The 11895-nt window shown below is 38.3% G+C and overlaps 1 protein-coding gene across 2 annotated transcripts in view; it reads left to right on the top strand.

Moving 5' to 3' along the window:
* vti1a (vesicle transport through interaction with t-SNAREs 1A) overlaps positions 1–11895 on the top strand; it is a 130630-nt gene that overhangs the window by 28443 nt on the left and 90292 nt on the right. For both annotated transcript variants that reach the window (XM_073490326.1, XM_073490325.1), the window contains exon 5: positions 11029–11113. In XM_073490326.1, coding sequence (XP_073346427.1) covers positions 11029–11113 — 85 coding nt within the window. The remainder of the gene's footprint in view (positions 1–11028; positions 11114–11895) is intronic.

Raw genomic sequence — 11895 nt, 5'->3', positions numbered from 1 at the left:
CCCGGCAAATTAGTGAGACACAAAAGTGACTCTGACATTTTATGCACAAGTTAGAAGGAGATTTGCTGTCAGAAATGTCATGTTTGAGACACTGATGAGTTCTATCAGAACCCTGTCAAGGAAAAGCTGAAAAATAGTATCACACTTCTTTTCAAATGTTATTTCCCTATCATTAATAATTAATCTTAAAATATTTAAAGATAATGTTTACAAATCTAGAATTTACGCAACTCAAAGAAAATTGTTGGTAAATAAACTGCATCAGTATAGAATTAATAATGTTAAACATTTATATTCCAAATTTTAGAAATTGCTGTTTTATTTCTGTAATTATTGTATATTGTATTATTATTCTTGACAATATATTTTTTTTAAATCAAATTTGTTTTATATTGTTTTATGTTAAATAATTGTATTACTAAATGAAAAACAGTAAAGCATTGTGCCATTGTAACCCATCATGTCAGGAAAAATAGAGGTAGCAGAATGTGACATCTGTGAACACTATCTACAGCTTTATTCTTAATTCTCAGTTCACATCAACAAAATAATCTAAATTATCATTTGTTAAATAATATTAAAAAAATCAAAAATGGTATTGTGTTAAGATGTGTAAATTATAATTACCTTAAAACATATTTAGCTTTGGGAATTTAGGCCAAGCGTGATGCATTTAAAAAAGAATCTGAGCTATAGAAAGTGACATTTTCCTTTTTTTCTACTGGTCTTCATTTTATTTCATTCTTCTAAATTCTATTTTGCAAGAAAAGATGATCAGGACTCAAAACTTTTATGTGTCAAAAACATACACTATAAATTAATTAATTGTGTAAAAACACATTAGTAATTAGCAATAGTACTGTCTGAAGTCTAACTTTAAAAATTTTAATTATACAGGATATATAAAACATACACAAAGCCTTCGAAAGAGTTCATTCTGGGGGCATAAGCAAAGTAAATAGATGATATACATTTTCCCTTTTTCTCCCAGGTGCCGCATTTACCTCATTTTCATTTTAAAACTTGTGGAGATAATACTTGTCTTGGTCTTGCTGTGAGTGGAGTACTCGGAACTTCAGGGTTTTTTTTTATCTAACGAGACGGTGGTGATAGGAGAGGGGAAAAGATGGTGGGGGCCGGGGCAAGTCGGTCAATTTAATTCCTGACGATCTGAAAGAGGTCAGGATCATTTCATATAGCCCTGGCTGAGCAGATCATTACCAGTCACAAATCTGTTGGTTACATGGCAAGGATTTATAGCTAAGTAAATAGGGAACCGTCATAAGTTCTGAAAATGGCGTGTTGGCCCTGCGATAATGGCTAAAGGACGATTTAATAGAGTTCGGCATTTATTCGTTATCTGTATGCGGACAGAGACTGAATTGGCACTATCGCTCGTTTTTTTTAATAATGTGGTAGGCTACTATTGCACATTTTTTTCTTTCTGTTTCCTCTGCATGCAACGCACGCACACACAGACACACACAGGCGCCACACACAAAGCAGCACATGCACACACATTTTTCACACACGAGCACTATACGGAATAGTTTCGATTTCAGTCACAGCAGAAGGCTTGGCCACAAGAGATTGTGCTGGTTTGAGCCGGCATGGACCAGATTTTACAGGCTACAAAGGAAGCAGATTACCACTTGTATCGAATTCCGTATTGGATAAAAAAAAAAAAATCTTTTGTTTGAAAAAAAAAATTGCTGATTATCATAACAGAAAAATTGCAGCAGTGCAATTTTGAATACTGGCTGGCATCACAAAAACACAAGGAAAGGCGCTCATGCAGGAGTAATTATAACATTTACAATGTTCTGTATTTACTGCTCTATATCTCTTGAGCAACGCGAGCATCGCTGGCTGTACTAAAGAATGGATGCCAAAGAAAAATAAAGCTAAACAGGAAGAAACACAGCTCAACATGGCCCTCGTATAGTTTTAACAAATCCACCACAAGGACTTGCAATCAGTCAGGCAGCACAAATGAGCTAGAACAAGTTTTGTTTGGTACCCATTGACTGATGGCAGAGCCGGGGTGAGGGATCGCAGGATCTGCTGGGTGTTTTTCAAGCCCCGAATAACCACATCCACAGTGTCGTTTTAAACTTTGGCCTCTTCAATAATGCATTCTTAGTGGGGAGTTGCTGCTTAAGTTAGAAGAGACAGTTTCCACTCTTAAGTGCGTCTTGTTACTGCCGACATTTTCGAGGAAAAGAAAGCCCTTTAGAAAAACATGCAATTATACTTGTTTACCTCCCACATCGCAGATATTGACAATATTTTTATATTTGCAATATATTTCAGTGAACTGTTTGGTGGAAAAAACAAAAAAAAATGATGCTGGAACTATTTTAGAGATGCTTCTAAAATTACAAGTGGAAATGCTGTGACAAAGGCAAGATTGTAATGTGTGAAGCGCCTGATATTTTTGATTGTTTTATATAGTATAGACTCCTCCTGAATTTATTTTTATATGACAAATTTCTAGTGGTGCAATATAAATAGAGGAGACAAGTGTATATTGTACAGTGTTGTTTTTTGCTGTTTAGGATTTCAGTTCAAATGTTAAATATGAATTCTTTGATTTGTTCTGTTTATAAAAGCTGGTAGCAGGAGCTGGTGCTTCATTTCTTCTCTTTGTCACTTGTTTTGAATTACTTGAAAACAAAGATGCCGTTTTCTAACCCTGTAACCTTAAAGTTAGGAATCAAGTTTGCAGTTCAAGATCTAAGAACTCTCTCTCTTTTTAAATGATACAAAATTATTCCAGACTCCCAAAATTCAAAATAAACAGCACAAGCAATACTGGCCCTGAGCCTCCCTTTAGATCTGCTAACCTTTAATGTTGGCCAAGAAATGTGGATTTAAAAAAAACAAATCACCTCTAAAAGGCTCGCGAATCAAGAAATTTGTCCTTCCCCTTTTTCTTCCAAACGTGTTGCATTCCCACGATAAGCCCCAGCCTTCTCTTTCCTTCTCCACAGCCCTCACTTAAGAGCAGGCGAGGGAAGCAACCTTTTTAATTGTGATTAGGCATAATTAATGGCAAATGGGATTGTTGCCCTCCCTCAAACGTCTGATTCATTATCAGAGATGCAAGGTTTTCCAGGACAGGGAATAGGACTAGCATTTCTTATTTACTTCACTTTAAATTTGCTATTCTCTTTCATCAAAAATGTATAGCTATGCTAAGATTCATTTTTCATGATCCGTGGCTGTCCCAATAATAAGCTGCACTGTATGTATGTACAGTGGTAGCCTCACATGGCTTTTCACACATAATCTAAACAGCATGCACCTTTACTGAGATGCAAAACCGGTAAGCTACATGAAATATTGACAGCATATCAGCATTGATAAAGTGTGGTACAAATGGAGTGGCTCAGCATTTCTCCAGCTCGGTTCCAAAGGGCACATATTTCTTTTTATCCATTTCCAGAGAATTCAGCAAAATGACAGATACAAACTATTTTTCCTCAACATTTAAAACTGTAACTGTGCAGACTATATTTTACACCCTCCTTTCTCTTGCTATATCAGCTTTTGTGATCTGACTTCCTTGATAATGTTAGTTGATATTGCAAGTCGAGCGATCCATTCCCTCTCTTTGTTTAATGTGACAGCGCCAGGACTTGATCTTTGTTTGTTCAAAAAAGTCAGCCCGAGCAGCGTGTTTTAGCTCCGTTTAATGTGTTTGTCTTGTGATTTCCAAATGCTAAACATGCAAACGGATAAATCGTCAAGGTTAATTCCGCACCCAGCCACATGACTGATCTTCTTCCTGCCATGTTTGTACTGCTTTTTTTTTTATCTCTCCCTCACTCTCTCCATCTTCCTCTCTTCTCTCCTTTGCTCTCATGATGCAGTTGATAAAGTTACGTGAAGAGGTAAGTGCTTCTCTGCTCTAACAATTTAAATTCCGCTTTCCCACTGAAATTTCAATTTGCCCTCCTCTCTCCTGTAGAAAATTAAAATCATCTCATTTGGATACTTTTCTTTTGGCATGTCTGATTGAACAGCTGACAGGCCAAGCTAAAGATAATGAATTAGCTGAAGGCCAGTTTCCCCTGCCTTAAATATCAGAAAGTGAAGATAAGATATAATTCCTGATATCCCTTTTTGAAGACAAATATTGGGGAATGAAGGCTTAGAGTAGCTTCAGTTATTGGGCCCAACACAGTTTCTTCAACTTCTTAGTTTTAAGAGGGAACTGCTGCTTGTTATTATCCCTTAATTTTCGGGAATGGGGTCATATTAGTTGCCCTCTGCCTTTTGTAATAAATTGGATTGAGGTTATCGTTGGTGTGATGATGTAGACTGTAGGGTAGTCTTGTCATTTGTCACTGCATGAACATCACCACCTTTCACCATTCATGACATTTTAATGCATTTCATTGTTCGTGTTAAAAGGTCAACGGTTAAAGTTTCATTTATTAGTCATTTACAACACCAGGGTTGTAGAATTATATTAGAGTCTCTTTGTGCTACATAACTAGAAAAAGAAAAACAAAACTTTTTCATATAATAGAGTACTGAAGATGAATTGAGGAGTCTCACAGCCTGTAAAAAAAAAAAGCTGCTCTGTAGTCTGGTGGTATGGCAGCGGATACTTCTGTATCTTTTGCCAGGTGGCAGCAGGGTGAACAGACTGTGGCTGTGGTGGCTGTTGTCTTTTAGTATCCTTTCTGCAATGGAAGGTACCGTGTGCTGTATGCAATGTAATGAAACTGCTTAAGTGTCAACTCAAGTGTAATTTGTGGTGTGCAAATGAAAATGTAAATCAGTTAAAACAAACAAAAATGTCAAGAAACCTATCACATCTACATAAACATGTGTGAAACTCTCATTTACTGTGTGATGCTGGCTGGCAGATCAAGTTGGGATGCTGTGGTTCTTCTCACTTTGTATGATGCTGGCTTCAAATTCATAATCAGTGTGTATTTACAAAAAACAATAGTTGATCAGTTTGGACATTAAATATATTTTCTTTGTACTGTATTCCAGTTGAATATATATCTAAAAGGATTTTGCAAATCATTGCATTCTGTTTTCATGTATGTTCTACACAGCATCCCAATTTCTTAAGAATCAGGGTTGTATAAACACACACCCTAAAATAGTATTTGGATTTAGCAGATAAAGTTAGCCACAGTACAACCAGCAAGAGTCACAGTTTGCGTTTTGCTTAGCTGACTACCAAACTAGGAATACTGTCCTAAGATTTGTGAATTAATGATGGTGACGTAAGAAGCTATTTGGAATTAATAATCATTTTAATATTCATATAGCTTTTCAGGAAAAAAAGTTTTCTGTGTGCAGCTCCATTAGCAACAGTTGGCATTACTGTCTTCACTACTGTCCTCACTCTGAGGTGGTAAACGAAAGGCACCGATCCCCTTAAACTTTGTTGTATTATCTATATGAGCTTTAATTATAATATAGACGTTGAGCTAATTGAGCTTCTGCACTCATAATTAAATACAAATGGACTTTTTGTAAATTGAATTCATCTTTCAATTTAAAAAAATAAATAATTGAAGCAAATATAATATTGTACTGCCATGGCAACCCAAACCCAATCGATTTATCAAGTATCTTTTAAGACTCACACCACTACACCAGACATAATTTAGATTTTGTAGCAAGGGTGAAATCAGAAGTTTAAAAATGTCTGAAATGTTGATTTAATGGTCATAATAGGTCAATGCATTTAACTTAAACATTTGTTCTTTAACTGTCCTACTACTGTTTGCTATTTGCTCAAGAAGCATCATATTTTACTGTAATGTCAATTTTCAATATGTTATGTCAATTTTTGATAACAAGTAAATAACAGATATGCACTTGACAATCACAATGTTAATGATTAACGCTCAGTAGTTACATTTCAAATGCTCATGACCATCATAAGAAGAGAAAGTGTGTTTACCTCTAATTGAGGCAGATTGTTTTTTTACTTCTGTAGGTCACATGATATTGCCTGTCCTTTGAAGCAGGACTGAACTTCTACTTAAAGTACAGTGTGTTGTTAAACGTGCCTTTGAGTGAGGTTATGATCAAGAGAAGCAGAGTAATTCAATTCCTATCAAAGCCTCACCATTCACACCTATCCATAATTTAGAGCACCATCCTGGCCCAGATGCCATGTTACCATGCTTTTTTTTCTTTTATTTAGCTCTACTTTTGTTTCCCCTTCTTCTTCCCACCATTTTTGTACATGTCATCCTAGCCTGAGGTTCAGAAGACATCTTGTGTTGCCTCACCTGTCTACCCCTTGGAATGGTCCGATCTGTGTAATCGGGCTTGATTCTGCGCCCTCTTCGCCATTGCACTTCTCCATTGCAGTATTTTACCCTTCTGCTCTTCCTGCATTTGAATCAAAGGCTGGTACAGCTTATACACACTTAAGCCTAGCTTTTAAAAAAAACTATACTTTTTTTCTTCAGCTGGAAAACATGTTTAAATATTTAGCACCCATATTCACAGCTGTTTGACACTTGTAATTCCTCGTCTTACAAGTCCCAAACAAACGGCACAGAAGATCACACAGTCAGTCTGAATCACAGCTGTCATCATTATTCACTTTGACTCTCCCCCACCCTTATTGAAATAATAAGGAAATCATCTGAACTTTGGAAAATGGTGATAGTAACCGCCTGTGTTTGATATTGAAAAAAGGCAGGAGAGCGAAAGAAGAGGGGAGAGATTTCTTTTGAGCTACAGCTGCATTGTTCTGGGGCTCCCTGTTAATAACTTACAACTGAAGAGTGTTTCTTGACGCAAAAAAGCACAACAAAAAAACACCATTTTCATGGTTCCTAAGAAGATCTTTGTTCAAAATGTAGGTGTCAGATGAAAAGGCATACATGCATAGACAGAAATGGTGGTGGTGGTAAGGGGGGGAGAAGAAGGTGCACCGGTGCACTCGGAGATGCACAATATTTATCATATATTGTATTTAAATCCTTTGCTAGAATGCTCCACGAGACAATCAGATATGATTTTGGTGAGATCCTCAGTTTTTCGTAAGTAGATTCATGGCAGATCTGAGCTGCGAGCTAGTTTTTGAGGCTTGAAGAGGTGTTAGAGTTTGAGTGTCTTTGCCTTATTCTGAAGGTTTCATGATGGTTATATCAGAACCACAGGGGTCAAGCCTTGATATGGGACGTTGTAGCACAGTTGGGTGCTGGCAGCCACTTTGCATTTCCTTCGACAAAAATGCTGACAAGAGTGTCTTGGATTTTGCTGCAGACTAAAACCATAGCTGAACACATGGATGCATTCATATATTTGTGGTTGTTGTGTGGCATTCGTACTGGAACAAAACTGCTTTTCAGGAAAGATAGACTCGACTCGTTTTTTATATCAACTTCACAGACATAATCTCTCTATCAGCCTCAACTGTGACTACATACTGTAGGATGTTTAGTTTTAATTGTACATGTTCCTTTTCATTATTTTCCATTGTATCATCCTGTGTCCGTGGCTGGATTGTTTCATTATTAGGGCCATCACAATGTGCCATTACTGGATTCTTAGTGGCTGAACTCTCACCCTTTCCTTCAGGTTCTGTCACCGTCAAACTCGGGGCGCATTATTCTAATGATCACACACACATATACACCGCCACTACTGCCACCACTACCTCCCCCCCAGCGCCACCTCCTCCCACCTCACGCACCCACCCACCCACATTCACCCTCCCCTCCCCTCCCCCCGGCCCTAAAAGAAGACAGAACGAGGGAGAGAAGAGAGAGAGAGAGGGAGAGGAATTCAGGAGGAGAAAGCTTTGAAGTGGCTTTCCATCGCAGTGAGTCTGCCGGCCGTCTCCCCGAGACGTGTCACCTTTGCCGAGAGGGAATAGGAAAATCACGTTTCGAATGGTAATGATAACATACTAATCACTTGAGCTCTTTGAAGAACCCGGGGAGTGCGCTACTCTGTCAGTATCCCTGGCTGCCTCATGCTCCCAGGCACACACAGGCACTGCAGCCATGGTCTAGGTGTATTAGCTTAAGCATTGCATGTCAATACGTCCCCTCTGATCCATAGGGGCTCATTATAGCCCAAGCTTGGTATCCATTTTCTCCCGTGTGCACACTGCCACCATCTCTGCCGGTGCCACCACCACTTCCACACCCATGTAACCCCTCCCCGAAGTCCCCTACCACACCCTTCCCCAAAAACACACCTTGCATCCTGTCCCACTCGTCGCTCTCCTCCTGCCTTCAGCCCATTTCACCACCCGCCCACCCACCCGTTCTCCCATTCCTCCATTCCTCCATCCTCCCCCTGCCCTCCCTTTAACTATTAAAAAGTATCTCTGCAATTTTAAATGACATCTGTCAGCGGCACGAAGAAAAAGGAAGCGAGGGAAAGAAAAGAGTTCAGAGGGAGTTTTCTCCTCCCTGCTCTTTTCCCATCCCTCTTATTGTCAAACTTTGAAAAGTGTGTCGTTGACTTTTTTTTCTTTTTTCTCCTCCTCGTTTTTTCATTTCCTCTGAGTGATTAGCTGGTACACATTTTGACAGCCTTACCAAAACTAGAGATTTCACTTCTCCCCCTGTCCCCTTCGCTCATGTGATGGGCATAAACCCTTGTCAGAGAGGCGGTTGTCATTCGTCGGGTTGTTTTTGAGTGTCAAATATGTTACATCTGATCAGTTTCTTAACATAGCATATTAGAAAGGCCATCAATAGCAACAACATTCGAGTAAACATTTAAGTCTTCCATGTTTATGCTGTTTATGATCCTGTCTACCGAATGCAGTTTGAATTTAATGAAAGCTGCGTCTTAGGACTTGCACATATGCACATTTGAAGTTTGTATGTTAAATACGTGCTTGAAACTTGCATTGAACACATAGATCAACAATAGAGTTTACTGAGAGTACACAATCCCTCTGCCCAATGAGACAGACTGTGTGATGGTAAAAGGAAATATTGTAGAAGGTAATAGATAGACAACATACGCAATACTTGAATTATCATAGGTCGTTTTTTAAAAAACACCTTAATGTTTGACAGACAGTTTGAAAAAGATTAGGAAAGTCTTGTTAATTTTTAACCAATCACCAAAATAACAGTTGGTCAATAATTAAAATCTGCTTGAGGTAACCATGATGATGAAATGAAAGTACATAAAATGAAAGAATTTTGATAGAACGGTTAATTTCCAGGCATTATTTGAAACAAGGAGTGATCAAACGGATGCTTTCATTATTAACCCCCTTGTGATATAGTACACCAGAATCTTTTAATGAGAGACACAGTTTATTAGATCTCAGGAATGATGTAAAAATCATACAGTTTAAGGTTGTAATCACAGAATTGGACTTTAAGCAGACATTTGGGAAACTAGTTTTGTTTTCCTCCGAAAACATAACTAGTACTAGTATTCTACCATTCTTTTAAAGAAAACCTTGCATGACTGTTCAAAACATGGACACAATTTTTGTGAAGTGGAGGGGAAAATCCATCGAAAAATTTGTAAAAATTACTATTAACTAATATTATATATGTAAAGTAGGTATTCTCAGAATGGTTTCCAGTACTCACTGACGAATTGACTCCCTGTAGCAGTTAGCTTAGAAAAAATTATGTTTACACCATGTAGGAAAGCATTTAAGTTATTTTCAAGTGACCTCAACTAAAAACATGCATACAATACTCAGTATAATTCCTCTCATTCCTGAAAACTCTATAAAGGTAACATAATGCAAAAAATCCACTTAACTTAGGATGGTAACACATGCATTACATTGAACAATACAAATTGTAAGGTAAAGATCAACATGTATTGTAGGAAATACAAGCTTTTAGATAACTCTAGCATTTGTTCCTCGTTATTCATTTTTATCCGGATACAAGAAAGTGATTTAAAACCTATTAAAATGCGTGGGCCCTTATCTATAGGACTGCATTTATATTTTATATCTGCTAATGTATAGTGCAGTAATTGTAAACATGAACACAATGAAATAAAACCATAATGGTACATGCCTCCTTTTGAGGCCCCCAAGATGGAACTCAAGGCCGTCAGCAGATCCGATCTTTTCTCGCCTTGCTTGACATGAATTGTTTAGCTATAGAGAAGAAACCAGATTTTCTTGGTATCTAAGGAGCAGCTATCAGTTGATATGTTCACACACGATATCCGAGCCCTAGCTACCACCTTGATACTCGTAAACACCCACTTTGAAAAAAAATGATCAAATTGCCTTTTTAATTATTTATGAAACACATCTTTTCTTGATATGCTCTGTGAACTCCGTGCTTTCAATGGGCAGCCTTGTCAATTGTTGATAGCTGTGAGTAAGCCAAGGGGGGATGCAGTAACTCATCTATCATGAATACTGTTTTGGTCCTCTAATGCGGATAAAAAAGAAGGAGAAAGGAAAAACCTTGCACACCTCTATAGATGTAAATTTAGTAAAGAAAATTAATTAAATTATTTTCTTTTGGAGAGGCTTAGATATTATTGTTAATTTAATCATCATTGAAGAAATCTTTCACTTTATGTGTTGCATTACTGTCTACAATTGAGGGAATAAATGTTGATTTTATCTTAAATTTCGCCTCCAGTTGGAAGCCATCCCCTGGACAGGATTTTCTTTTAACTGGAAAGCGTCAACTAAAATTTTATTTTATTTTAATTCACTCCACCTCCCTGCCTTAACTTTTCTCTGTGTGCAGCAGAAGGCTGTGCTGTGAAACAATACCAGGAGACAACAAACCTCAAAGTAGTTCTTGTTTTTATGTCCAAGATGAGGCGGCAGCACCTCTTACATTGTCAGCCTCAACATGCATATGTTTGATATTCCATCAGCATATAACACATTGTCATCCATGAAGGTTATTGCCAACCTGGCTGTATTATGTTGTCGCTGTGGATGTGGTCTGTCTGTTTAGGTGACAGTGTTGATGTGTTTCTTTGAAATGGGTCCCAGCCCTCTCAATCAGTTTTTTTTTTAGTGTTTGTTTCTCTGGTTTTATTTATTTTTTTCTCCATTTGTTGCAGAGAGCGCATCTGTTGGACAACACAGAGAAGCTGGAAAGGTCATCACGGAGACTGGAAGCCGGCTACCAGATAGCAGTAGAAACTGGTACGTATTCTGTTTTGGATTGGGTTAGGAAGGAGTGGGGTTGGTGTTGGGCGGGGGTTCAAGATAGTGGTGAGGATGAGTGAGCGACAGCAAATTGTCTTGCTCATATGCGAGGTGGGTGGATATATGTGTTTGTGTGTGTGTTTGGGGTGGTGGAGGAGGGGGGGGGGTCGCATAAAAAAAAAAAAAAAACTCTTTCCTTGACGCCTGATGACATTTTCGGGAGCACATCAAAGGCGAGCCAGGGAAGGAGAGAGAGAGGTGTACAGGCGACAGATCGGGCGCCGCTTCTACTTGCTCTGCTCCCGAAGAAAATTTGTGCATCGTTGTGGCTGTGTGTCTCTCTCTCTGTGTGTGTGTGTGTGTGTGTGTGTGTGTGTGTGTGTGTGTGTTGGGTGGGTGGTGGTGGTGGTGGTGGTTGTGGTGGTGCTGTTTTTTTTTTTTTTCTTCTCCACAAACAGACAGGGGGTCTATGAAAATAAACAACGTCAGCGTTCCTCCTGAAGTTCTTAATTCAGGAGTGCAGAAGGAAGAAAAAAACATAATATCACTTTCTAAATAAACCATCCAAAAAAACACACAAACTCCTTTTTTCCCTCATTATCAAGGATGGTTTTTATCTTAAAATAGGAAAAAAGCTCATTGGGATCTTAAATAGATTTAACCAGTTAGCATATTTTTTTTTTCCCCTTCCTGTCTTCCTTCCTGACAGTCACCACATTATCGAGGCAGAGTGTATTCCTCAGAGATGTATCAAAGCTCATTCTTGAAGTATCAACCGG

The sequence above is a fragment of the Pagrus major genome, chromosome 20, assembly GCF_040436345.1.
Source record: "Pagrus major chromosome 20, Pma_NU_1.0".
Classification (NCBI taxonomy): domain Eukaryota; kingdom Metazoa; phylum Chordata; class Actinopteri; order Spariformes; family Sparidae; genus Pagrus; species Pagrus major.
This window is presented reverse-complemented; position numbering and strand designations above follow the sequence as displayed.